Source organism: Diabrotica undecimpunctata, chromosome 4 (assembly GCF_040954645.1).
Source record: "Diabrotica undecimpunctata isolate CICGRU chromosome 4, icDiaUnde3, whole genome shotgun sequence".
Lineage (NCBI taxonomy): Eukaryota > Metazoa > Arthropoda > Insecta > Coleoptera > Chrysomelidae > Diabrotica > Diabrotica undecimpunctata.
In genome coordinates, this window is record NC_092806.1 from 28,660,505 (window position 1) to 28,688,207 (window position 27,703).

A 27,703-nucleotide genomic window follows, 5' to 3' on the forward strand; every position below is an offset into this window, starting at 1 on the left:
AACTAAAGTTCATGTAGCATTGTACATATCTCCTTGAGATTGTCCGAGAACAAAACTCTGTCGTCTGCGAATTTCAAATTTGTTAATCTTCTACCGTCAATGTTCAGGCCTTTCTCTTCCCAGTTAAGTTTTTTACAAGCATATTCTAGTACTGCGGTAAACAGTTTAGGCGATAAGGTATCACCTTGTCGGACTCCTCTGCCGATTGGGATATGATCCGTGTTTTTATATAGTTTCACCGACATAGTTGCGTTCTTGTATGTATTGTAAATGAACCTTGTATATCGGTAGTCAATGCGGTATGCTTGTAGTGCTTCCAGGATTTTGTCAAATTCTACCGTGTCAAAGGCTTTAGGGAAATCTACAAAAGCCAGAACGTGTGGTCGATGGTATTCGATAGTCTTTTCTATTACCGTTTTAATGTTCTGTAGGTGATCATTTGTTGCAAATCGGGTACGAAATCCCGCTTGCTCCATTGACTGGTATAAATCAAGTTTTTTCTCGAGACGATTCGTTACTATTATTGCAAGGAGTTTATATAAGTGACTAAGAAGACTTATAGGTCTGTAGTTTTCTAATTCATGGGGATCTCCTTTTTTGTACAATAGAATTACCTCAGCATTGTGCCATTTTTCGAGTATATTACTGTCCAAAAGGCACATGTTAAAAAGGTTTTATATTTTCTTAAGTAGGCAAGTGCCCCCTATTTTGATTGCGTCAGTAACTACAGAATCTTCGCCTGGAGATTTGTTATTCTTAGCTTTTTTTAGGAATAGTTTTATTTCGTCCATTATGATTTCTGGTAGCAGTTCTGATCCTTGGTTGACCAATGCTCTTTCTCCTTGTTAAGATTTCTGATACTTGATCTTCTCTGCCATTTTGCTTTGTGTTGGCTTGTGTACAGCAATTTGTAAAAGTCTTCAACTATTTTAAGGGTTTCCTCTGTGTTGGTTGTAAGATGAACATTTCTATCTTTAATCTTTATTATCTGCCTTGTCCCCGTTTTTAGTCTTTTTCTCAATACTTTCATACTTCTATTGTTCTCAATGGTATGTTCAATTTGTTCTTGTTTGTATTTTTGAGTGTCTTGTCTAACAACTTTGGATATTCCTTTATTTAATTTTTGTAGTTCGTCGGCTTTAGTTTCTGTCTCGCTTCTAGTAATTACCAGATAGTATTAACTACTAGAGTACTTTTCGAATAATTATAGAATACTTATAATGCAGTATTATAATAAATAGCAAATAAATGTGATTTAATGAACGACTGAGTATTATAGTATTAATCAGTCCGGAGTATCCAATTAATCATTATCCGTTTATCCGTAAATTATCAGTTCTAATCCAATAATAAGTACTCAATATTTTTTATATTTTCCAGTTCCTGTGTCAGTGCTGTATGGGAATGTTTCGAAGCCACTCAAGAAGACATCGAAATGTATCCTAGCTCAGAATTAGTTCAAAACAAGTGTAATGCATCTGCAAACCTTGAATTCACCACCTGTGAACCAGTCGAACCACTTACCTGTAAGGTATGTATTTGCAAAGACAAAACGTCAATAAAAGTTATTTTTTAGAAATTTTAATATCAATACACAAACGTTACCTGTAGTTGATGTCGATTTTATATCTTTGTAGAACATGCACTCTCCACCACAAGTATCCCCTGCTATCTGTCATTCTGGTTGCAAATGTAAAGAGGGATATGTCCTTGATACAACAAGCAAAAGATGTGTTAAGCCTACTGAATGTCCATGTCACCATGCCAGCAAGAGCTACAAGGAAGGTGCTATTGTCCAAAGCGGATGCAACACATGGTAAGAAAGAAGTAGTTTAAAATACATAACACAATACTAAAAATAGACAAATATATTATATCTCAACGATAAGTATCAGTTCTTCAGTATTATTTATTTTGCAGTACTTGTCGAAATGGTAAATGGGGATGTACTGACCGTCAATGTGCAGCTGAATGTAGCGCATGGGGAGATTCTCACTACAAAACCTTCGATGGAAAACGGTTCGACTATCAAGGAGAATGTGACTATGTTTTGGCAAAAGGAAGCCTTGGACAAGATTCTTTCCACGTTTCAGTTCAAGTACGTAAAATGTATCAAAGCTTGTAAAAATAATAATATTGTTAAATGTCTATATTACCAAAATTTTAATTTCTTATTTTTGTAGAACGTACCATGTGGATCATTGGGTACCGCTTGTTTCAAATCTGTTACCATCAAAGTTACTTCAGGTGGATCATCTGATGTTATTACTTTAGAAAAAGACAAACGTTTACCAAGCCTCAAGACCTTTAAGCATATTACTGTTAGAGAAAAGAGTTTGTTTGTTATTGTGGAAGCTCCCGATCTAGGATTTGTCGTCCACTGGGACAGAGGAACTAGAGTATATGTCAGAATCGATCCCAGATGGAAGGATACGGTAAGTTTTACAACACGAATAACTAAAAATATTTCTCATATTATTGGATTATTTTTTTTCTAATATGTAAATGTATTTTGCAGACTAAAGGTTTATGTGGTAACTACAACGACAACGAAGTTGATGATTTCCAGACTCCTTCTGGAGGTCTTGCTGAAGTTTCAGCCAATATATTTGGTGACTCTTGGAGACTACAATCATACTGTACTGAAGCTCCTGAAATTAAGGTAATATTTTAACATGTTAAACCAAATGCTTAACATTAACATTAAGTAATTTTTATAAACAAAAGCAAAAAATATTGCAGTATAAAAAAAGAAGACACAAATCATTTGATTTAAGAAATTAAGTACAATAGTAAAGATGGCATGAGAAGAAAAGATAAACATATTTTAATTCATTGTTTATTTTTCTTTGTAGGATACCTGCGAACAACGACCAGATCGTAAAGTCTGGGCTACCAAGAAGTGCGGTGTATTAAAATCATCACTGTTCTCCCCATGTCACTCTGAAGTTTCCGTAGACTACTTCTTCGAAAAATGTATCTTCGATAGCTGCGCTTGCGATCAAGGTGGTGATTGTGAATGTATGTGTACAGCTTTGGCTGCCTATGCTCAGGAATGTAACAACAGAGGAGTACCAATCAAATGGAGAAGTCCTGAATTCTGCCGTAAGTCTCTTGTTTGTTTTGAATAATACTAAATTGGTCTTTGAAATCCTAATTGTCAGAATATATTTTTATGTTGAATTGTATATTTTAGCAATGCAATGTGACGAACGTTGCACCACTTACAGTCCATGCATTTCCACTTGTCCAGAAGAAACTTGTGACAACCTCCTCATGAACAAGAAATACTCAAAGACTTGCGGTGAAGACAGTTGTATCGAAGGCTGTGCTCCTAAACGTTGTCCACCTGGAAAAGTTTACAAAAACAGCACTCATTTGGAATGTGTACCTTTGCAACAATGTAAGCCTATCTGTTTAGTTGTCGACGGCAAAACTTACTACGAAGGAGACCTCATGGAAGAAGACGATTGCCACAGTTGTTATTGTTCCAGAGAAGAAAAGAAATGCAGGTCAGTGTTTTTCTTTAATACGGTTCGATGTCATTATACATGCAGTTGATTTCTATTGCTGAAAATAAATGTCTTAATAATTTCTTAAAGCTAATCTCATTGTCCTATCAGTATGTTACTAGTCGTTGAAACTTTTTCTTTCTGTAAAAAAATAATCATTGAACTTTTAGAATTTTACCAAATACTTTTACAATTATAGTAGTGTTTTCTATATCCTTAGACATTCCAAAGTACCTGCATATAACAATATCATACGTAGGTTTACGAGTAATTGTAATGTTTGTAAACCCTCGCATTATCCAGCATGTCCCTGTTTTTAATTCTATTAATCCATGTAGTATTCTTCTATATAACCATAGTTTAAAATTCTCGCTTTTTAAGTAACATTTTATTTTTGTGCCATGCATCAGCTGCATATAATAATATTGAAAATGTGCGGACTCCTATTGCTAATTTTAGATTTCTTCACGTTAGGATTGGTTTCATTCGTATAAATGCTGATCTGTCCATCTCTATTCGTCTGGTTATTTCTGAAGAATGACCATTTGTTTCATTGATCAAAGTCACCAATTTTTCTACTTATTTCATCATTTGTTACCATAAATTGGCAATATGTGTTCCATATGTTGTACTTCGTTTTTTAACGTTTATATTAATTCCCTTCTCAGTATTATTTATACTTAAGCTTTCCATTAGATGTTGTAGATCTTCTATGCTCGTTGCAGTGATCACAGTGTCATCTGTTATCGCAAGTGTTTGATTAATTTTTCGTTAAGGGTAATTCCCGCTTTGATATTATTGGGTGTATTGTTTGTGATAATTAATTCAGAACATAAATTTAATAAAAGCGGCAATAAAACGCATCCCTGTCTAACTCCTCTACAGATATTTAATTCTTCTGACTGCTGTCCATCAATTTGCACTGCGATACTTTCGTTTCAATATATAGTATAGTTTATCTTTAGAAATTAAATGTCAAGTTTTTCATTCTTACTCTATTGAAATCTTTTTAGTAGTCAAAAAAGTGTAGGTCAGCTTTTACATCACGATGTGGTTAGATCAGTATGTGTATGGGAAATAGTCCTTCTCGCGTACTCACTCTATTTCAGATCTTGAACTGCATCTCACTAATCTCCTTTTCTGAAGCAGAACTTCTAAACTGTGACTCATTAGGCTTAGCTTTTAATATTTTCTTTTAGTTTGGTATATAGAGAGCACTCTTTTGCTGCTTACTTTGTTGTGTTACTGTGTTGAACAAGTCTGTCAATATTCCCAAGTTATCCTCTTCCACTAGAGTCTTATTTTCTTTGTATAGCATATTTATTTTGTCTAATCGTAATTTTCTGTATTTTCTTGGTCAAAAACTTCCATATATTTCCATTTGTTTGTATTACGTCAATTATACGTCTTAACAGCTTTTCCTAATAAATTTTAAAGCTATCTAAGTTTTATGTAAATATTAGATTTCGAATTTCTTCAAAATATTAATATCAATTAAAACTTTTTTAGTGGTCAGCCTTGCTCTACTACTGTAGTACCAACCAGAACTACTACCAACCAGAATGAGCAACAAATTAACTGTGAAGGTGGCTGGACCGCATGGATCAACCAAGACGCTGAGGGAGACAAAGAAGAAGTTAGAGAAGAGGAAATTGAACCTGTTCCATCTTCTACAATACTGGTAATGACATAAATATATTTACGTGATCCAATTAGTGAAATTGATAAAAAAATAAAAAAGAAACGATATTGCATGGAAAGTATTTAGCTCAAAGTATTTTAATTTTTTTCTTTGATTTTAGATTAATCTAAAGGACTCTGCTAAGTGTAATTCTGATATGATGGTAGATATTGAATGCAGAACTGTTCTGGGCCGTATTCCAGCTAAAGAACTCGCTGATACTGGTTTGGACATCGAATGTTCTCTTGAAAGAGGTCTTGTTTGCAAGGCTGGAAACAACAAACTTTGTCCAGACTTTGAAGTCCGAGTCAATTGTCAATGTGGTAAGTAATAACCCAAAAATATAAATAGGCAATAATTGTAAACATCTTACATACGTATTTAAAAATCAGCACACAATAGATAAAAAGAAAATTGGTTATTTGCAACCAAAACAAGCGAATTTAGAAAATTTATAATTTTTAACGGACTTCATATTTCAATATAATATACTTTATTTGGAAATCTATCTTTACCATATTTCTTTATTTTAGAAGCTACAACGACTCCAGCTGAAGTAGTTACCTCTACCACAGAGAAATCTGTCACTACCCAGCGACCAACTGAAGCAACTACAACCCAGAGACCCTCTACTACCGTACGAACCACCACCGAAGAGGTTGTCATTACTACAGCAGAACCAATTTGTGTTATTGGGGATAGCAAGGAAGATTTAAGAGACTGTTCAGTCTACTATGTCTGTACTGGAGGAGTACCTATGACTGAATGGGTCAAGATGACCTGTGCAGAAGGCACTTTGTATAATCCAGTAAGAAAAGTTTGCGATTGGCCCAGAGAAGTTGAAGAAGTGAAACCATCATGTAAGTATTATATTAGTTCTTTATTTTTAAGTTGGAATAGTCTTTTGATGCATCTTACTTACTAGCCGCCATCTAGCCGTCAATTTTACTAATGATTTGTTCGTTTTTTTTATTTTAGGCGCAGCTGCAACAACAGCCGAACCAATACGTAAGTATCTGTTTTAATCTTTAATATAATCTTTTATTACATTACAAGTTTACAACATTCTCGAAAGCGGTAAAAAACATACTGAAATACGAACACCCTGAATGACATTATAATAGAAACTGTAGAAAAAGAAGCAAAAGGATACACAAATTTATTAGAATGGACAATCGAAAAGATTTCTGTAACACAATATCTCATATATTTGCCCATAGTTGGTTAATGTCTTCTTCTTCTTCTAACTTTTTTGTCCTTATTTGATTTTCTATTTGCTGTCTGTATACATTTGCAATGTCGGGATCTTTTAGTTTATTAATGTGGATTTTTTCTCTCCTTTTTCCGATATCCTTTTTTAAATTGGATATTCTCTCTTTAAATCGTGTTTTAAATAAATAGTGATCACTATCTGTGTTTGCTACTCTGAAAGACCTAACATCTGATAAGTTAGAGCAGTGTCTTACATCGATGATTATATGATCCATTTGGTTAATCGTTTCATTATAAGGAGATTTCCAAGTCCCCTTATGTAATGTGTGCCATTTCTTGAATTGCATTATGGATTTTACCTTCCTGTGCCACGGTTTTCACGTTCCATGTGCCTATTCTGATGTCTTCTTTGCATTTTAATCTTTTTGTTATACTTGTAACTGTTCCTCCCGAAGATCCGATTGAGGAGCTTACTTCGTAATTGAATTTCGCTGCAAGCATAGCCATTTGATTCTACGAGGACTTATCCAATCCGGATCTTTAATGAAGTGTCTTGTCCTAATATTTCTTCCTCATCTCTATGCCGTTGACCGATTCCACGGTTCTTCCGCCTTTGAAACCAGTTTCTTAACTCCAGGACAAAGATGTACCCTTCCATTTACTAGTTCCTCCACCCGAAGCTGTTGGCCAGTAAACCAAGCTCACAGTAGACCAAAGAATAAAACGGTTGTTACTTGGATTGGCTCTCAAATAGAGGGTTGTTCTTGTGCCGTCTTCTAACGAAGGTTGCCGATCACTTCTTTAAGTGCTTCCCTATCTTTTGCAACGTAAATTATCTGTTTAACACTGAGATTAGTACAATCTCTGATATTCCTTAGCCGAGATTTTTCTTTCTTCCCAAGCCTATATAAACTCTTTCTTGTATGGTGATGTGTAGTAGAGAATATTTATCATTTCGAAGTATGTGACCCAGATATGATGTTTTTCTTATCGAAGAAATAAGAGAGGGTTAATAACGAGGAAATAAGAAGAAGGACGAACGTCACAGATGTCATAGAGCGGATAGAATGACTAAAATGAAACTGGGTGAGTCATGTGGCCAGAATCAATGACGGGTAGTAATACAGAAAAATTACAGTGTGGAGACTACGAGCAGACAAGAAAAGCGGAGTTATAAAACCTACACGATGAACAGATGACCTAAAAGAATTGCTGGTCCTGGCTGCAGGATGCTTTAGACCAACAGAACTCGAAGAAATTAGTGGAGGTCTATGTTCAACTTTAGAGACAGAAGGCTGGATGATGATGATAATGAAGTTTTTTACTATATTCTATATATCGAAAAATTTTGTATATTATGAAATCTTACCATATTTTTATTTTAGCAACATGTGCTCCTGGTACGGTATACGACAAATGCGCAATCAGATGTGACCAACTTTGTCAATATTATGGATTCTTAGTTAGAGAACAAGGTTATTGTAAGGGTGAAACCGTATGTGAAGCTGGATGCGTGTCAGCTTCAAAGGACAAAGAATGCCCTGCTGGATCAGCTTGGCTGAACGACCAAACATGTGTAGATGTTGCTTCATGTCTTTGTGCTACCGAAGAAGGAAAACCAATCAAGGTAATTATAAGACTTTCCCACTGTTTATCATGCCTTCTTCCTACTTGTAGGCCACTTTATTAAAATAATGCATAATAACTATTTTTTAGCCTGGTAAAGTAATTGAAGAAGGTGATTGCAAAAAATGCCAGTGTATCAACAATGCTTTCACATGTCATGAAGAAGGTTGCAGTACTAATTACGAAGTAACTGAAACTGAAACTGAGGGAACTACAACCACCACTGTAAGAACTACAACGGAAGAAGAACTCATCGAATGTACAACAGGCTGGACTTCTTGGATTAACCAAGACGTGCCAGAAACCGAGGGTGAATTGAGAACACAAGATATTGAACCAATTCCTTCAACTTCGATAATGGTAAGTTATTGCTTAATTTATTGGTAATTCATAAACAATGATTTAGACTTCTTTTGTTAATATAATATTCACATTTACCAGATTTGATTTTAAATTTTGGTTTATTCTATAGCAATACCTTAAGGACTCGCCCAAATGTGGCTATGATATGATGGTTGATATCCAATGTAGAACCGTCAAGGGAGGATTTTCTGCTAGCGAAGTTGCCAAAGAAACTGGGTTAGATATTGAATGTTCTCTAGAAAAGGGTCTAGTCTGTAAAGCTAATTCACCTGACAACTTATGCCCAGATTTTGAAGTTCGAGTTAAATGTCAGTGTGGTAAGTTACTTAAATTATTGTTTATTATTTTCTTATCTAAATACTTTTTTAACTTTAGAGCCAACTACAACTTCAAGTACCAGTAGGCCTACTACTGTTGTAACCACAACAAAAGCAACCACTACTACCACAGTCGCACCAACAACTACCAGCACAGCTGCTTCAACAACCCCAGAAGAATTCGAGTGTCAAACTGGTTGGACTTCTTGGATAAACCAGGATGTTCCAAACACTGAAGATGAATTAAGAAAGGAAGATGTAGAACCAGTTCCTTCCACATCAATACTAGTGAGTTATTCGTTTTTTTTTTATATTAAGTGTATCGTATTTTCAATACTAACTAGTATTGGAATCGTTTCCAAGGCTCAGCATTCATTTTTCTATTACTTGGGAATTGTGAAGATGAATAGCAACAAAATTTCTTCATTTTCGGCTTATTTCCATTGAGTTTGCCGTTTCACAGTACCCTATTCTCCCAGTTACCTTCTCTGAGGTCTCTATCTATTAAAGCATTTCCTATGTACGTTTTCCATCTAATAGCAGGTCTTTCTCTCCGTCTACTTGCCGGCGGGTCCCAGTCCAATATTCTTTTCGGCAATCTATGCTCTGGCATTCTTTGTATATGTCCGTACTACTGCAAGGTTCTGTTTTCCAACATATTATTTTCATAATTCTTTTTACATACAATTTAGTTTGTTATATTTTAAATAGTATTTAGTCATATAACTCAATCATATCGTATTTCTCTTATATCATTAAGTTCAATTAGTTGTATGTGGAAATTATTGCCAACTGTACTCTAATCAAAAGTATTTTCACATTCACAAAACTATTTGATAAACATATTAAACAATTAAACAATGCTTTATTAAAATATAATATTATTTATTATTTTACAGTCACACTTGAAAGATTCACCTAAATGTGACCGTGATATGATGGTCGATATTCAATGTAGAACTGTAAAAGATGGAGTATCTGCTTACACTATTGCCAAAGAGACAGGATTAGACATTGAATGTTCTTTGGACAGGGGATTGATATGTAAAGCAACAGGAGATGGCAACTTATGTCCTGACTTTGAAGTGCGCGTGAAATGCCAGTGCGGTAATTATCCTTTTTCAATTTTTCTTTTCCTTCTTCTAAATCTTTTTATTTAAATAAAGACATGTATATATAACATATGAAAATTTTGATTTTTTTCATAGAACCTACAACAGTAACAAAGGCCACAACAAGACCTACAGCACGAACAGAACCAACAAGTAAAGTAACCAGCAGACCTACTATTGCTACTGCCCCCACTGAAATAACAGAAGAACCTGTAACCACAAAGAAGGTTACCTCTTCAAGTAGCGCCCCTACCACAGCAGAAGTAGAAATTGGATGTGAAACTGGCTGGACTTCATGGATTAACCAAGATGTCCCATCTCTTGAAGGTGAATTGAGAGAGGAAGATATCGAACCTGTTCCCTCAACTTCTATCCTGGTACGTTGTCATATATATGAAAATATGTCTAAAAAACATCTGTGTTTTTAATAACTACTTTATCATCATTATCATTATAAACCTGTATGCGTTTACTGCTGAACATTGGTCTCCCTTAGCTCTTTCCGTCTGTCTCTGTCTTATGTGGTTTGCATCCACTTCATGCTAACACGCTTCATATCGTTAGTCCATCTGGTTGGTAGGCGTCAATTTTTGTAAAAAGTTTTTATATATGTATGTGTGAGAGCAATTTGATAGGATAGGACATCTGTTATGTCTCCTTGCTTGTGTAATAAAACAATGACTGCATTGTTTCTTTAAGAATGAGTTTTCCTTGGTAGATGCATTCAATGGAAAGTTTGACCAAAGCCTTAATAATTTTATTTCTACCCAGTTTGATCGCCTCGATCACTACTATGTCATCACCAGGGGATTTGTTATTTTTGATTTCTAAAAGTGCCTTTTTAAATTCGTATGGAGTTCTTTCTGGCATTAATTCTGATTACTGGTATGTCATTTTGGGCAGGGGCTGATCTTTCCTTTCGTCGGTGCTCTCATATATTTCGTGATAAAAGGATTCGACAACTTCAAGGATTTTGGTTCTATCCGTAGTAATATTTATATCTTTCTTATTTTGCACATATTTTGTTGCCTATATTGTTCGTATTTCGCCTCAAAACTTTTAAACTTTTATTTTCTTAAATTATTTTAGTTATATCTCTTGTATTGTTTTCTCTTACGTGTTTTCGGATTGATCGGTGGATATCTTTATTTAATTTCTTCAGTGTTGGAGCCCTATTTTTCCATCAGCTGTCTTTTTCACCTATTAGCTCTTTGGTTCTTTTATGGACCAGAATGGTCGGCAGCACCCTCTTTTCTTTTCTTTTAGTGCCTTCTTCTATTTTATCTTGCTAAGTATTGTATATGTCTAGTTAGTGTATCTTCATACAGGTCTTTGTTTTCTGGAGGAATTTGTTTCTTTTTCGTGTTTTTAGGATCATGGATTTCTTTCCAATTTGACATTTAATCGTATCTTAGCTCGGATTAACTACTTACCTAACTTTTATTTTGTATTTTTAGCAATACCTTAAAGACTCTCCAAAATGTGACTACGATATGATGGTTGATATTCAGTGTAGAACCGTCAAAGGAGGTTTCTCTGCTGGTGAAGTCGCCCAGTCAACTGGCCTGGATATTGAATGTTCTTTGGAGAAAGGTTTGGTCTGCAAAGCAAATTCACCTGACAACTTATGTCCAGATTTTGAAGTCCGCGTTAAATGTCAATGTGGTAAGTAAATATTTTTATTATCTTTTGAGTTTAAAACTCTAATTATATATTATCATTTTATAGAGCCAACTACAACTACAAAGGTAACCAAACAACCAACTACTACAGCTTTACCAACAGAAACAGAAACTGAGGAAGAAACAACTACAAGGAAAGCAACAACCACCACCACTGTGGCACCAACTACTGAAGAACCTGGATGCCAAACTGGATGGACTTCATGGATTAACCAGGATGTTCCAAATAATGAAAATGGACTTAGAGAAGAAGATATAGAACCTGTTCCTTCTACTGAAATACTTGTAAGTATTTCATTTGAATTATAATAATAATATAATATTTAAATTCTTCTTATTTGTGGAAACCTCTAAATTAATCAAATTAATTGTTTTTTTCTTGTAGCAACATTTGAAAGATTCTCCAAAATGTGACTCTGATATGCTCGTCGATATTCAATGCAGTACTGTAGAAGGAGGAGTCTCTGCTTATACGGTAGCTAAGGAAACAGGTCTGGACATTGAATGTTCTTTAGAAAGAGGTTTAATATGTAAATCTACCGACGCTAACAATTTATGCCCAGACTTTAAAGTACGCGTGAAATGTCAATGTGGTAAGTAATTGCTTTAAAAATAAATATTAAATTTAATTAAAAAAAATTTATTTAAGAACCAACTACCGTCACCAAAGCTACAACTAGACCTACAGAGACAACCAGGACTACTAAGAAAGTAACCACTAGACCTACAATTGCAACAGCTCCAACAGAAATCACAGAAGAAGTTACTACCAGAAAGATATCAAGCACGAGTCAAGCTCCAACTCAAACTACTACCCAAGAAATTACTTGTGAAACTGGCTGGACTTCTTGGATCAATCAAGATGTCCCACCAACTGAAGGTGAATTGAAGGAAGTAGACAGAGAACCAATTCCATCAATCTCAATAATTGTAAGTAATATGTTATAAATCCATTATATTTGATTAAAGTATAAGCATATTAATTTGCTATTTAAATATAAAATACCTTTTTTTCTATTTTAGCAATCTCTTAAAGACTCACCCAAGTGTGACTACGATATGATGGTTGATATTCAATGCAGAACTGTCAAAGGAGGTTTCTCTGCTAGCGAAGTTGCTGAATCTACTGGTTTGGATATTGTATGTTCCCTAGAAAAAGGTTTAGTGTGCAATTCAAACGGAAATGGCAAGTTATGTCCCGACTTTGAAGTGAGCCTAAGATGTCAATGCGGTAAGTATATTTACATCGCTATATCTTAATCTTTTATCTGTTTGAAATTGAAACTTATATAATAATTTGTTTATCTTAATAGAAGGTACAACAACAGTAACTACAAGAAAACCTACTAGTAAAGCTCTTCCCACAGAAACTGAAGTCACTGAGGAAGAATTAACTTCCACAACAAGCAAAGCCACCACTCAATCGACACAAACAACTGAAGTAGATATAGGTTGTGAAACTGGCTGGACTTCATGGATTAACCAAGATGTTTCAAGAAACGAAGATGAATTACGAAGAGAAGACATCGAACCTGTTCCTTCAACTTCAATATTGGTAATATGCTTTTCCCTATTAACCTGTTTAACATGTTTTTTTCTAAATTAGTGCAAAAAATTAAATGTATTGTATTTAACATCAACTACTTTACTTTTAGAAATACTTAAAGGACTCACCCAAATGTAATTCTGATATGTTTGTTAACATTGAATGTAGAACTGTTAAAAATGGTGATTCAGCTTACAAGGTTTCGAAAGAAACCGGTCTAGATATCGAATGTTCCCTAGAAAATGGACTGGTTTGTAGATCGCCTGGCAACGAATCACTGTGTCCAGACTTCGAAGTCAGAGTAAAATGTCAGTGTGGTAAGTAACTATATTAATGATTTTAAACAATAGATATAAAAATTTATTATATTGTTTATAGAAGCCACCACAGTTACTAAGGCAACCACAAGACATACAACTAAGACATTGCCAACAGAAACTACAGAAGGCATAACAACTACTATTAAACTTACAACTAGACCTACCATTAAAACAGCTCCCACTGAAATAACAGAAGAAATAACTACCACCACCAGAACAGTAACAACTACCAGCAGAGTTACTCCTGAACCCACACAAACAACTACTGAAGAAAAAATTGAATGTCTGACTGGATGGACGTCATGGATTAACCAAGATGTTCCAACCAATGAAGACGAACTCAAAGAAAACGATATTGAACCAGTTCCTTCAACATCTATTCTTGTAAGTGCATTTTTACTCTTTTTATATTCACAAAAAAACGTCTATATATTTATGTATAAAGATTAAATATATTTATTTCTACTCTGTTCTAAAACGTAACTGACAATATGATTATTCTTTCAATAGAAATACTTAGAGGACTCACCCAAATGTGGCTATGACATGATGGTCGATATCCAATGTAGAACTGTAAAAGGAGGTTTCTCTGCTAGTGAAGTTTCTAAGGATACAGGTTTGAATATAGAATGCTCACTCGAACAAGGACTTGTCTGTCAATCACCTGGAAGTGAAAAGGCCTGTCCAGACTTTGAAGTTCGAGTAAGGTGTCAGTGCGGTAAGTGTTATTGACATGGTTTTCAATTCATTCAGTTAATTGTAACATTATCATATATGCATAATTATATAAATTCAATCAATTCATCTTATTAATTTTTACAGAAGGAACCACTACGTCAACAACAAGAGTGACTACGAAAACAACAAGCAAATCTCTTCCAACCGAAGTTACGGAAGAAGAAACAACATCAACAACAAGAAGAACACAGCCAACAACAAAACTTCTACCAACAGAAACAACAGAAGAGGAAACTGTTACAACGAAAAGAACTAAACCAACAGAAGGAACTAAGAAGCCTACTGAAACAACTGAACCTGAAGTGGAGTGTACAACTGGCTGGACTAGTTGGATTAATCAAGATGTTCCAATTAGTGAAGGTGAACTCAAAGAAACAGATATTGAACCAGTGCCTTCAACGTCTGTTCTTGTAAGTACATTTTATTCTTTTAATTATATAAAATATATAGATATGTATAAAAATATCCAAAGGCACAATGTCAACTCAATCTGATAAAATCAATTGGATAATGAATATAAAGGAGTAAGAACAAGTTAAATAATTACATTAGACGCAAGCCCTGTTGGGTTCTTTGTATATTGTCTAAAAAACTTACTCCCTATTTCTCTAATCTGTTCTACCTCCTTATAACTTATAAATTAGTATTATTTACTAATTTTAAGTAAATGAATATTTAATATACCTATTGCTATTTCGGTAAAAAACGTAACTTATGGTAATTATTCTTTTATCAGGAATACTTAAAAGACTCTCCCAAATGTGACTATGACATGATGGTCGATATCCAATGTAGGACTGTAAAAGGAGGTTTCTCTGCTACTGAAGTTTCTAAAGGTACAGGTTTGGATATAGAATGTTCACTTGAAAATGGACTTGTCTGTAAATCACCTGGAGACGAAAAAGCATGTCCAGACTTTGAAGTACGAGTAAGATGTCAGTGCGGTAAGTGTTATTGATATGGTTTTAAATTCACTTAGTTAATTTTTAAAAGTCTCAATACAATAATAATTATATAAATTCAATAATGTCTAATCATCTTATTGATTTTTACAGAAGGTACCACCACGACAACAACAAGAGTTACTACGAAAACAACGAGCAAATCTCTTCCAACGGAAGTTACAGAAGAAGAAACAACATCAACGACAAGGAGAACTAAACCCACAGAACGAACCAACAAACCTACTGAAACAACTGAACCTGAAGTGGAGTGTACAACTGGCTGGACTAGTTGGATTAACCAAGATGTTCCAATCACTGAAGGTGAACTCAAAGAAACAGATATTGAACCAGTTCCTTCAACGTCTGTTCTTGTAAGTACATTGTTATTCTGTTAATTACACAAAATATCTAGATATGTATAAAAATATCCCAAGGCACAATGTCGACACAATCTGATAAAATCAGTTGAATAATAATTATAAAGGAGTAACAGTTGAATAATGACATTGGACACAAACTCTGTTTCGTTATTTGTGTACTGTCTATTAAATCATAGTTATACCCTTGTTTAATATCATCTATTAAACAATGGATTTTATTGCTCCGTGTAAATAACGCTAATTTTCTCCAATATTAATATTGCATGTGTAGCCTACATTTATTTGCTGTGAAGTAAGCTGTAACAATTATTTGTTGTATCATATTTGTAATAAGGTTTCAATCGTGGAGCTTGACCTCGTAATTCATTAATAAAAGCACATACGTAAGAGATCAGAGTAGGAGTAGTCGGTATAAACCAAGCCAGTGGTTCTACGCTTCAGAGATCCAGTTGGTCCTTCGAGTCGGATCTAAACCAGCGACCTGTTTTATTGACACTAATCTGGTTTTTAATAACTTAAAGTGTAAGGACCTCTGACTTGGTTTTTACCGACTACTCCTACTCTGGTCTGTTACGTGCTTTTAAACATAAATTACGAGGTCAAGCTCTAAGCTTCAAGCCTTATTACAAATATGAATAAAAAAATAATTGTTACAGCTTACTTAACAGCATATGGCAAACAAATAAATGTAGGCTACACATGCAATAATAATATTTAAAAAAATTACCGTCATTTACATGAGGCAATAAAATCCATTGGTTAATATATGATATTAAACATCCTCTTATAACGTATAGATTAGTGCCATTTGTTAATTTTAAGTAAATAAAGATTTAATACATGTATTCCTATTTCGCTATACCACGTAACTTATCGTAATTTTTCTTTTATCAGCAACACTTAAAAGACTCACCCAAATGTGGTTATGACATGATGGTCGATATCCAATGTAGAACTGTAAAAGGAGGTTTCTCTGCTAGTGAAGTTTCTAAGGATACAGGTTTGGATATAGAATGCTCACTTGAAAATGGACTTGTCTGCAAATCACCTGGAGATGAAAAATCATGTCCAGACTTTGAAGTACGAGTAAGATGTCAGTGCGGTAAGTGTTATTGACATGATTTTAAATTCACTCAGTTAATTTTTCAAAGTCGCATACATTAATAATTATATAAATTTTATAATGTCTTATCATCTTATTGATTTTTAAAGAAGGTACCACCACGACAACAACAAGAGTTACTACCAAAACAACGAGCAAATCTCTTCCAACGGAAGTTACGGAAGAAGAAACAACATCAACAACAAGAAGAACTAAACCAACTAACAAACCTACTGAAACAACTGAACCTGAAGTTGAGTGTACAACTGGCTGGACTAGTTGGATTAACCAAGATGTTCCAACCACTGAAGGTGAACTCAAAGAAAATGATATTGAACCAGTTCCTTCAACGTCTGTTCTTGTAAGTACATTGTTATTCTTTTAATTACACATGCAACATGCAATAACATTAAGAGATATTAAGTTACTTTATTCTGTTTATTTTTGTAAACAATTAAATTTTGGAATACTACACAATACCTACGACTACTAGGTGTCTTTATTACACAACGGAGAACTTTGAGAATCGGGTAAGAACTGTCAGATCTGGAATAACTGTTTACATAAAAAAATCAAAAAGAATGTGGACGATAAAAAATGAATCGTACTAAATAAGAACAGCGCCACCTTATAGATGTTAAACTATCAACGATTAAAAAACAATGATTTAAAATAAAAAGAAGGTCCAAAATACTTATCGGGAAATGATAGAAAAAGGTTTGATCTAAAACTTAGGTCTTTGATGAAATCAAAAATAACATTTTTTAGTTGTCTCTTTGAGTCTTGAAATCGTAATTTTGCGTTTTTTTGTTTTAAATTATTTATATCTCGAAAACGATCAAGTTTACAGGAAAACCACAAGAGACTTATTATATTCAGATTCATCGAGAATATTGAAATAAAGATTGAATATACTTATTCCCATTTTCTTAAAAAACGTAGCTTATGGTAATTATTTTTTATTAGCAATACTTAAAAGACTCCCCCAAATGTGGCTATGACATGATGGTCGATATCCAATGTAGAACTGTAAAAGGAGGTTTCTCTGCTAGTGAAGTTTCTAGGAATACAGGTTTGGATATAGAATGTTCACTTGAAAATGGACTTATCTGCAAATCACCTGGAGACGAAAAAGCATGTCCAGACTTTGAAGTACGAGTAAGATGTCAGTGCGGTAAGTGTTATTGACATGCTTTTAAATTCACTTAGTCAAATTTTAAAAGTCTTATATATGATTAATCATTTATATAAATTCAATAATCCTTAATCGTTGTATTGATTTGTGCAGAAGGAACCACCACTACAACAACAAGAGTGACTACCAAAACAACGAGCAAATCTCTTCCAACGGAAGTTACGGAAGAAGAAACAACATCAACAACAAGGAGAACTAAACCCACAGAAGGAACTAACAAACCTACTGAAACAACTGAACCTGAAGTGGAATGTACAACTGGCTGGACTAGTTGGATTAACCAAGATGTTCCAATCAGTGAAGGTGAACTCAAAGAAACAGATATTGAACCAGTTCCTTCAACATCTGTTCTTGTAAGTACATTATTATTTTAATTACACAAAATACCTAGATATGTATAAAAAGAATCCGAAGGCACAATATCGACTGAACGTAATAAAATCAGTAGGATAATATAAAGGGGTAACAATGAGTTGAATAACAGCATTAAACGCAAACCCTGGTATGCTCTTTGTGTACTGTCTATAAAATAATAGTTTTACACTCTTATAACGTATAAATTAATGTTATTTATTAATTTTGAGTAAATAAAGATTTAATACATATATTATTATTTCGCCTGTAACACGTTACTTATGGTAATTTTCTTTTATCAGCAATACTTAAAAGACTCACCCAAATGTGGCTATGACATGATGGTCGATATCCAATGTAGAACTGTAAAAGGAGGTTTCTCTGCTAGTGAAGTTTCTAAGGACACAGGTTTGGATATAGAATGCTCACTTGAAAATGGACTTGTCTGTAAATCACCTGGAGACGAAAAAGAATGTCCAGACTTTGAAGTACGAGTAAGATGTCAGTGCGGTAAGTGTAATTGACATGGTTTTCAATTCTTTCAGTCAATTTTTAAACTTCTTATATATGATTAATTAAATTAAATTCCTTTTACATTTGTTAGTTAGACTTTTTATATATCTACTAATTATATTTTATTATAGAACCAACAACAACATCAAGGGTCACTAGACCTACAACTAAAGTTCTTCCAACAGAAATAACTGAAGAAGAAACCACTGGAACTACGAGAAGAGTAACATCTAGACCTACAAGCACTGTTGCAGAAACTGAAACTACAGAAACTGAAGTCGGTTGTCAAACTGGCTGGACTTCTTGGATTAATCAAGATGTTCCAAGAAACGAGGATGAATTGAGAGAGGAAGATATTGAACCAGTTCCTTCTACTGAAATACTTGTAAGTAAACTCTAAACTCACATTTTAAATTTTCATAATAAATTATTTAATATTTCTTAATAAATTAAATATCTGCTTATACTTCTTCATCTTACTGTTCTAACATAGCTAACATAGTCATAATTTCAAATTTCAGCAACATTTGAAGGATTCTCCAAAATGTGACTCTGACATGGTTGTTGATATTCAATGTAGAACTGTTAAGGATGGTAAATCGGCCTATAAGGTTGCTAAAGAGACCGGTCTAGATATCCAATGCTCCCTTGAAGAAGGTTTAGTCTGTAAATCATCTGGAAATAATTCACTATGTCCAGATTTTGAAGTACGAGTAAAATGTCAATGTGGTGAGTAAATAAAATCCCTTTTACATTTGCTAATTAGAATTTTCGTATACCTTATAATTTTATTTCATTATAGAACCAACAACAACAACAAGGGTGACTAGACCTACAACTAAAGTTCTTCCAACAGAAACAACTGAAGAAGAAACTACTGGAACTACGAGAAGAGTAACATCTAGACCAACAAGCACTGTTGCAGAGACTGAAACTACAGAAACTGAAGTCGGATGTCAAACTGGCTGGACTTCTTGGATTAACCAAGATGTTCCAAGAAACGAGGATGAATTGAGAGAACAAGATATTGAACCAGTTCCTTCTACGGAAATACTTGTAAGTAAATTATTTTTATCCTAAATGCATATTTTAATGATTTAGAGTATAATTTATCAGTAACAAACTTTACAAAAAATTAAATATCTACGTATAGGTACTTCTTTATTTACTTTTTCTAACATCGCTAATGTAGTCATAATTTCCAATTTCAGCAACATTTGAAGGATTCTCCAAAATGTGACTCTGACATGGTCGTTGATATTCAATGTAGAACTGTTAAGGATGATAAATCGGCCTATTTGGTTGCTCAAGAGACCGGTCTAGATATTCAATGCTCTCTTGAAGAAGGTTTAGTCTGTAAATCATCTGGAAATGGTACACTATGTCCAGATTTTGAAGTACGAGTGAAATGTCAATGTGGTGAGTAAATAAAATTCATTCTATATTTGTTAATTAGAATTTTTATATATCTAATAATTTTATTTTATTATAGAACCAACAACAACAACAAGGGTGACTAGACCTACAACTAAAGTTCTTCCAACAGAAACAACTGAAGAAGAAACCACTGGAACTACAAGAAGAGTAACATCCAGACCAACAAGCACTGTTGCAGAAACTGAAACTACAGAAATTGAAGTCGGATGTCAAACTGGCTGGACTTCTTGGATTAACCAAGATGTTCCAAGAAACGAGAATGAATTGAGAGAACAAGATATTGAACCAGTTCCTTCTACTGAAATACTTGTAAGTAATTTATTTTTATTTCATTTTAAAGATTAAGGGCATAGGGCATAATTGATCAGTAACGAGTTTTATGAAAAATTAAATTGCTACGTATACTTCTCCATTTAACTGTTCTAATATAGCTAATGTAGTCATAATTTCCAATTTCAGCAACATTTGAAGGATTCTCCGAAATGTGACTCTGACATGGTTGTTGATATTCAATGTAGAACTGTAAAGGATGGTAAATCGGCTTATAAGGTTGCCCAAGAGACTGGTCTAGATATTCAATGTTCTCTTGAAGAAGGTTTAGTCTGTAAATCATCTGGAAATGATTCACTATGTCCAGATTTCGAAGTACGAGTGAAATGTCAATGTGGTGAGTAAATAATCTCCCTTTTACATTTGTTAATTAGAATTTTCATATATCTACTAATTTTATTTTATTATAGAACCAACAACAACATCAAGGGTCACTAGACCTACAACTAAAGTTCTTCCAACAGAAACAACTGAAGAAGAAACCACTGGAACTACGAGAAGAGTAACATCTAGACCCACAAGCACTGTTGCAGAAACTGAAACTACAGAAACTGAAGTCGGTTGTCAAACTGGCTGGACTTCTTGGATTAATCAAGATGTTCCAAGAAACGAGGATGAATTGAGAGAACAAGATATTGAACCAGTTCCTTCTACTGAAATACTTGTAAGTAATTTATTTTTATCCTAAATGCATATTTTAATGATTTAGAACATATTTAATCAGTAACAAGCTTTACGAAAAATTAAATATCTACGTATACTTCTTTTTACCTTTTCTAACGTTGCTAATGTACTCATAATTTCCAATTTCAGCAACATTTGAAGGATTCTCCAAAATGTGACTCTGACATGGTTGTTGATATTCAATGTAGAACTGTTAAGGGTAGAGAATCGGCCTATAAGGTTGCTCAAGAGACCGGTCTAGATATCCAATGTTCTCTTGAAGAAGGTTTAGTCTGTAAATCATCTGGAAATAATTCACTATGTCCAGATTTTGAAGTACGAGTGAAATGTCAATGTGGTGAGTAAATAAAATCCCTTTTACATTTGATAATGAGAATTTTTATGGCTACTAATTTTATTTTATTATAGAACCAACAACAACATCAAGGGTTACTAGACCTACAACTAAAGTTCTTCCAACAGAAACAACTGAAGAAGAAACCACTGGAACTACGAGCAGGGTAACATCTAGACCCACGAGCACTGTTGCAGAAACTGAAACTACTGAAAGCGAATTTGGTTGTCAAACTGGCTGGACTTCTTGGATTAACCAAGATGTTCCAAGAAACGAGGATGAATTGAGAGAGGAAGATATTGAACCCGTTCCTTCTACTGAAATACTTGTAAGTAATTTATTTCTATGCTAGATGCATATTTTAAAGGATTTCGTTTTTTTCTCTCTAGCAATATTTGAAAGATTCACCTAAATGTGAGTCCAATATGATGGTAGATATTCAATGCAGAACTGTGAAAGATCTAGAATCAGCCTACAAAGTTGCTCAAGAAACTGGATTGGACATTGAGTGCTCTCTTGAAAGAGGTTTAATTTGTAAATCTTCAGGAAATGAATCCAAATGCCCAGACTTTGAAGTGAGGGTAAAATGCCAGTGTGGTAAGTAGAGTGTTTTACAGATTTGGTATATTTTATGTTCAGTGTGAATAAGTTTTAATATTTTTTAAGAACCAACAACAAGCACCAAAACCACTTTAAGACCCACAACACAGGCAACACATCCAACCAAAGTAACCGAAGGTGAAATCACTACCACCAAGTTAACTACCAGACCCACAATGGAAACAGCACCTACAGAAATCACTGAGGAAGTTACAACAACGACCAGAAAGGTAATCACCACAAGCCAGGTCACTTCTCAACCTACAGAAACCACTGTTGAAGAAGAAGTTAGTTGTAAGACTGGTTGGACTCCATGGATTAATCAGGACCTTCCATCAAATGAAAACGAATTAAGAGAAGAAGACGTAGAGCCTGTACCTACACCCTCAATAATGGTTAGCAAATATAAAATATTTATGATCTATTCGTTTATTAAATAATTGTTACTTTTATAGAAATATCTGAAGGACTCGCCTAAATGTGGCATCGATAAAATTGTCGCTATTCAATGTAGAACTGTTAAAGGAGGATTCTCTGCAGAAAATATTGCTAAGGAAACTGGTCTTAATATCGAATGCTCTTTAGAAAACGGACTAGTCTGTAAAGCAACTGGCAAAAATAATCTCTGCCCAGATTTTGAAACACGTGTCAAATGTCAATGCGGTAAGTAAATTTATACCTTCAAAATATGTTCAAAAGCGAAAAAAGATTATATTTTTATTTTACTTTTATTTTGCTTTTAATTTATTATCTTGCAATTTTATAACTTTCGGTTATTTTTACTCTATTTTGTTTATAGAATCTGTCACAACTACTACAGCCGTAACCAGACCTACTAGCAAAACTGCTCCAACAGAAGTTACAGAAGAAGAAACTACCGGTACAACAACTACTCTTAAACCAACAACTGTAGAAGAACGTACTACTACAGCTACACCAATGGAACAATCAACTACAACTGTAGCCCCCAAAGTAACAACTGAAGGAGAACTTACTTGTCAACCAGGATGGTCCACATGGATCAACCAAGAAGTTCTTCCAAAGGATGAATTAACAGAGGAAGATAGGGAACCTGTACCATCTACTGAAGTACTCGTAAGTATACTGAAAGTTTTAACAAGCATTTGCTCTGAAATGGTTCTTTTAGTTGATTATAATAATACATTATCAACGTAACCTAATGAATATATTAAAAAATAATTACTTTTTTATAGAAAAACTTGGAAGATTCGCCAAAATGTGATAAGAATATGGTTGTTGACATTCAATGCAGAACAGTTAGAGATGGTGTATTATCCTACGTAGTAGCTCAGAGTACTGGTCTAGATATCGAATGCTCTCTGCAACATGGTTTGGTTTGCAAAGCTACTGAAAATAGTATTACCTTGTGTCCAGACTTTGAAGTACGCGTGAAATGTCAATGTGGTAAGTTATTTTGATTTTTTAGTCATGAACATAGGTTTATTAATATTTAATTAAGTAATACTCCAGTTAAGAGACGAAAATGCCACTGAACCTCTAAAAATCATATGAACAAGTTAAATTTTGCTGTTAATTTTGGGATAACAAAACATTGATTTACCAAGAATCTGTACGCCATAGAAAAAATGTTTTATGCAAGAAATGTAGCTAAGATCAATTTAAACAAAAATGTTTATTGGCACTTTTTCTGTAGAATGAATCGTTCTCTCAGAAACAGCGCTTAAAACTATCAGCAATTTTGAATGTCAGTTACAAAAATTTGTATCTACTTGACGGTTAAACTTCGATATCTTTTGATCAAAGTGTTCTATCGACCCAAAACAAAATGCGTTTTAAAAGTAAAGAGTGCAGGTTTCGTATGCAATTTTTGCATTTTGCCGCAAATAAAGTCCGCTTCTATAAAGCTGTTAAATAAATAAACATTTCGCGATTTTTGCTTTTTTTGTCGATTCTCATGAGATCAATCAAATTTATTACTTCCATTGACTAATCACTATGGAACTTCTATTCTTTGAGTCTAATCTCTAGGACCTTTAGCATGAAATTTCGATTTTGAGTTTTGGCGACCAATATGAAGCATTTAAATAATATTATAAAATAGGCATCGCATCGGCAGAAAACGAATATCTCAGCATTCTTCTTGGCGAATGTTGGCGATCATCATGGCAATATTTATCTTATCTGGAGCAGCGCGGAAAAGCTGCACATATGTTGTATTGAACCAGATTCTGAGGTTCTTTAACCAAGATGCTCTTCTTCTTCCTGGGCCTCATTTTCCAAATATTTTTGCTTGCAGGATGAACTGTAACTTTTGAGATTTGATGGTGGTTAGTACCTCTCGGTTCTTATTCATTCTTCTGAGAACCTCCTCATTTGTGACTCGGTCAGTCCACAGGATCTTAAGCATTCTCCGATATAGCCACATCTCAAATGCTTCCAGTTTTCTGCACATATCTTTGTTCAAGGTCCACGATTCAACACCATATAAAAGGACGGAGAAGACGTAGCATCGCAGCATTCTTACTTTTGTATCAAGAGAGAGGTTGTAACTCTTGAAGAAGGCCCTCATCCGATTGAAGGTGGATCTAGCTTTTCCGATGCGTGCTCTAATCTCCTGGTTGTTGGTCCATTCTTCATTTATTATAGTGCCGAGGTAGTTGTAGTGCGTCACTCTTTCTACAGGGGATTGGTTGATGTAGAGTTAACCTTCTGTTATCCTTTTCTTGCTAATTATCATAATCTTTGTCTTCTTAACGTTTATATTGAGTCCATATTGTTCACTGTAATATGTGATTTTGTTCATAAGAACTTGTAGGTCTTCTAAGTTGTCCGCAAATACTATGTTGTCATCTGCATATATGATGTTGTTTAGCCGGTAACCATTTAGTAGAATACCTTTTTCAGTTTCGTGCAAAGCTTCCTTAAATATTCTTTCAGAGTACAGATTGAATGTTAGAGGAGACAAAATACAGCCTTGCCTCACTCCATGCATGATTTTCACATAGTCAGTGTGTTCACCTTCAACTCTGAGATTTGCTGTCTGATTCCAGTAAAGATTTCTAATTATTTTCAGATCTTGGTTGTTAATTCCTGTTTCTTTTAATATTTTCATCATCTTGGCGTGCTGTACTCGATCAAACGCTTTCTCGTAATCAACCAGACATGCGTATACGTCGCAGTTGACGTCTCTGCATCTCTGGAATAAGACTTGTACTGAGAACAAAGCCTCTCTAGTATCCTAACATAGAAATAACAAATAAAATTATCGTTACGAGATTGATTGCCAAAATTCTATAACGGAGAGACACTAGATGAAAAAGAAAAAGTTAGCGACGATGAAAAAAGCATTTATGCAAAAAACGTAGATGTTACAACAATCACATATATTTTTGAAGAATAAAATTCTTTCCTATATACTAATACAAAAACTGTTTCACATGAACCATGTTAAAATTTAAACCAATGATGCCACTAACAGAACAAGAAGATATAAACTTGATGAAAACTGATCGAAATAAAATATTTGGGAAACAAAGTTTGCTTTCCAATATTTCTAGCCCTTTTTACATTTTTTAAATATTACAGATACTTCAACATTAGCTAAAAATTCCAAACCAATGCCAAAAAAACAAAAAAAATACTTCAAAGTTTTGTTTTTTTCATACTTCTATTTCCTTTTTGTGTGTTTTCCCATTTATTATATTTATTAATAATTTATATTGGTATATTAATTGATAACTATTTTACGTTCTATTACTTCAGAATTCACCACAACTGCTACACCACCTACAACGTTATCAGAAATAACTGAACCTCCATTCGTTACCAAGAAAAAGACTACTGCTGGTGTATACACCACACCTTCAACTACACTCAGTGAAGTCACCGAAGAATTCGTAACCAAAAAAGAACGTACCGATGCTCAAACGCCCGGAACTGTCACTACACCCGCTGGAACATCTTATGCAACTCCAAGCGTTACACCACCAAGTGAATGTGCTAAAGACAGGTAGAGTTTTTACTTACATGATTATCCTTATACATGCTTTACTCTTTTCTTGTTATAAAATGAATTGCAATATTCTCTTTATGGTTTCCATGTTCGTAACGTTTGCGGCCATATTAAACCGTTATGTTTTATGAATAGATTATTCCTAATTAAATCTGTTCTGTAAATACAAAAGGATCTCATTTTATCCATCTCTACTGTTTTCATTCACTTTTGAAACTTTTCATACACTTTTGTCTTATATGATTATATTTCTAATGTTTCTAATTGCAGAACTTTAATTTTTTCATTTTCATTCACTTAGTACTTATATAGTTATCAGAATTTTAGACCTTTTTAACTTCCTGGAACTATTTATCTATTAATTTTTTTCCGAAACTCGGCTTAGATTTGTACTGGTTGTACTACAGCCAATTGGCTAATTATATATTTTCCGTTTATTCGTGGTACCTATTACAGAATTTTTAAACACTGTACAAGCTTCCACAGATCTAGTTGATGAGTATCATAATATATTTGTGAAGTTAGTTGGTCTCCAAAAAGTACTTGCTACCTTCGATCTAATACTTTACAATATTTATCAGTACCTATATAGTTGTGTACAAAGTCTATAGATTAATGGCATACAAAGTTTCCATAAAATTACCTTAGAGTGGCGTAACTATATCTGTACTTGACTGACGCATTCCCAGTTACCTGTTTAGCTGATCTGCCTGTTTTCCAAAGCGCTTCAGGTATATTATCAGATGTCTCTCTAATATACTTATTTGATGTGTACTAGAGTACTTTATAGACTACCTGGGGATCCTAAGAGCCATAACCACAACCTCTTGACCATATATGTCTGTAATGATCGGCCCAAGTTCAAGTTCAAAAGCCCTTCTCTAGATGTTTTATAAATATGTGCCTGAAATAAAGAGTTATATCGTCCTACTGCATAACTACTATAAAATCTCGTACCTGGCCCTTCTACATTAGAATCGTGGAGTGAATTTACACATGGAACAATAATTTGGGCCTATATCTGGATACCATATGGTCAAAAACAATTACTCAAACGGCTTTCTTAATTTCATTTATACTATTTCTGTCCTCATCTAACTACTACATTAGTTGGGTATTTCTCGCAGTCTATAAGATCGCCTTTCGCCTTACAACGGAGTGCAGATCTAGTTGTTGGTGTATCCTCAAAGTCCCTGTAGTTAAAAGGCAAGTTTTTGCACCTTGCATAATTTTAGGATAGCATTTTTTACTATCCCCGCTCTCTTGCTTTTTTTATGCCTACTTGTGGTAAGCCTAGAGGCTACTTTACTTTACTTACGACATTTAAATTTTTACTATTCAGATTTAGATGACCTTATCATTTTGTTAAATTTCTTAATTTTGAACTTCTTGGGGCTTATATTAGGATCTTAATTTAAAGTCAAACCTGTTTTATTTTATCATTTACTCTGCCATTAAATTTGCCATAGGCTGCGATGGCCACATCATCTGCATAACCTAGGAGACGTTTTTGAATCTATCTATCAACCCATACATGACCAAAGAGGATATAAGGCTTCCTGTTTGGAATATAAGACTGCTATTTTTTAGTATGTTGATAATGTCAATGTTTATGATAGTTTCGACACGTTTTGGAATATTTTTTGCCTTGAATTTTCTTTCATATTGCTAATCTCTACCGTTTATTATGATAATAATTATTATCAGTATTTTGGTTTTGTCTTCTA

General features: G+C 34.0%; 1 protein-coding gene across 2 annotated transcripts in view; it reads left to right on the forward strand.

The window, feature by feature from the left end:
• The window catches only part of Hml (hemolectin), a 98,960-nt gene that overhangs the window by 39,785 nt on the left and 31,472 nt on the right, over positions 1–27,703 (forward strand). For both annotated transcript variants that reach the window (XM_072529235.1, XM_072529236.1), the window contains 49 exons: positions 1,381–1,531; positions 1,638–1,816; positions 1,921–2,098; positions 2,184–2,435; positions 2,519–2,662; positions 2,856–3,105; positions 3,197–3,512; positions 5,022–5,193; positions 5,315–5,516; positions 5,727–6,053; positions 6,172–6,201; positions 7,791–8,032; positions 8,122–8,391; positions 8,504–8,711; positions 8,770–8,999; positions 9,611–9,818; positions 9,920–10,200; positions 11,281–11,488; positions 11,552–11,790; positions 11,891–12,098; positions 12,155–12,435; positions 12,529–12,736; positions 12,819–13,060; positions 13,161–13,368; positions 13,430–13,755; positions 13,882–14,089; positions 14,194–14,519; positions 14,846–15,053; positions 15,165–15,424; positions 16,328–16,535; positions 16,646–16,896; positions 17,502–17,709; positions 17,824–18,083; positions 18,387–18,594; positions 18,729–18,982; positions 19,119–19,326; positions 19,400–19,653; positions 19,809–20,016; positions 20,090–20,343; positions 20,494–20,701; positions 20,775–21,028; positions 21,178–21,385; positions 21,457–21,710; positions 21,772–21,979; positions 22,049–22,377; positions 22,438–22,645; positions 22,782–23,077; positions 23,197–23,407; positions 25,727–25,973. In XM_072529235.1, coding sequence (XP_072385336.1) covers positions 1,381–1,531; positions 1,638–1,816; positions 1,921–2,098; positions 2,184–2,435; positions 2,519–2,662; positions 2,856–3,105; positions 3,197–3,512; positions 5,022–5,193; positions 5,315–5,516; positions 5,727–6,053; positions 6,172–6,201; positions 7,791–8,032; positions 8,122–8,391; positions 8,504–8,711; positions 8,770–8,999; positions 9,611–9,818; positions 9,920–10,200; positions 11,281–11,488; positions 11,552–11,790; positions 11,891–12,098; positions 12,155–12,435; positions 12,529–12,736; positions 12,819–13,060; positions 13,161–13,368; positions 13,430–13,755; positions 13,882–14,089; positions 14,194–14,519; positions 14,846–15,053; positions 15,165–15,424; positions 16,328–16,535; positions 16,646–16,896; positions 17,502–17,709; positions 17,824–18,083; positions 18,387–18,594; positions 18,729–18,982; positions 19,119–19,326; positions 19,400–19,653; positions 19,809–20,016; positions 20,090–20,343; positions 20,494–20,701; positions 20,775–21,028; positions 21,178–21,385; positions 21,457–21,710; positions 21,772–21,979; positions 22,049–22,377; positions 22,438–22,645; positions 22,782–23,077; positions 23,197–23,407; positions 25,727–25,973 — 11,298 coding nt within the window. The remainder of the gene's footprint in view (positions 1–1,380; positions 1,532–1,637; positions 1,817–1,920; positions 2,099–2,183; positions 2,436–2,518; positions 2,663–2,855; positions 3,106–3,196; positions 3,513–5,021; positions 5,194–5,314; positions 5,517–5,726; positions 6,054–6,171; positions 6,202–7,790; positions 8,033–8,121; positions 8,392–8,503; positions 8,712–8,769; positions 9,000–9,610; positions 9,819–9,919; positions 10,201–11,280; positions 11,489–11,551; positions 11,791–11,890; positions 12,099–12,154; positions 12,436–12,528; positions 12,737–12,818; positions 13,061–13,160; positions 13,369–13,429; positions 13,756–13,881; positions 14,090–14,193; positions 14,520–14,845; positions 15,054–15,164; positions 15,425–16,327; positions 16,536–16,645; positions 16,897–17,501; positions 17,710–17,823; positions 18,084–18,386; positions 18,595–18,728; positions 18,983–19,118; positions 19,327–19,399; positions 19,654–19,808; positions 20,017–20,089; positions 20,344–20,493; positions 20,702–20,774; positions 21,029–21,177; positions 21,386–21,456; positions 21,711–21,771; positions 21,980–22,048; positions 22,378–22,437; positions 22,646–22,781; positions 23,078–23,196; positions 23,408–25,726; positions 25,974–27,703) is intronic.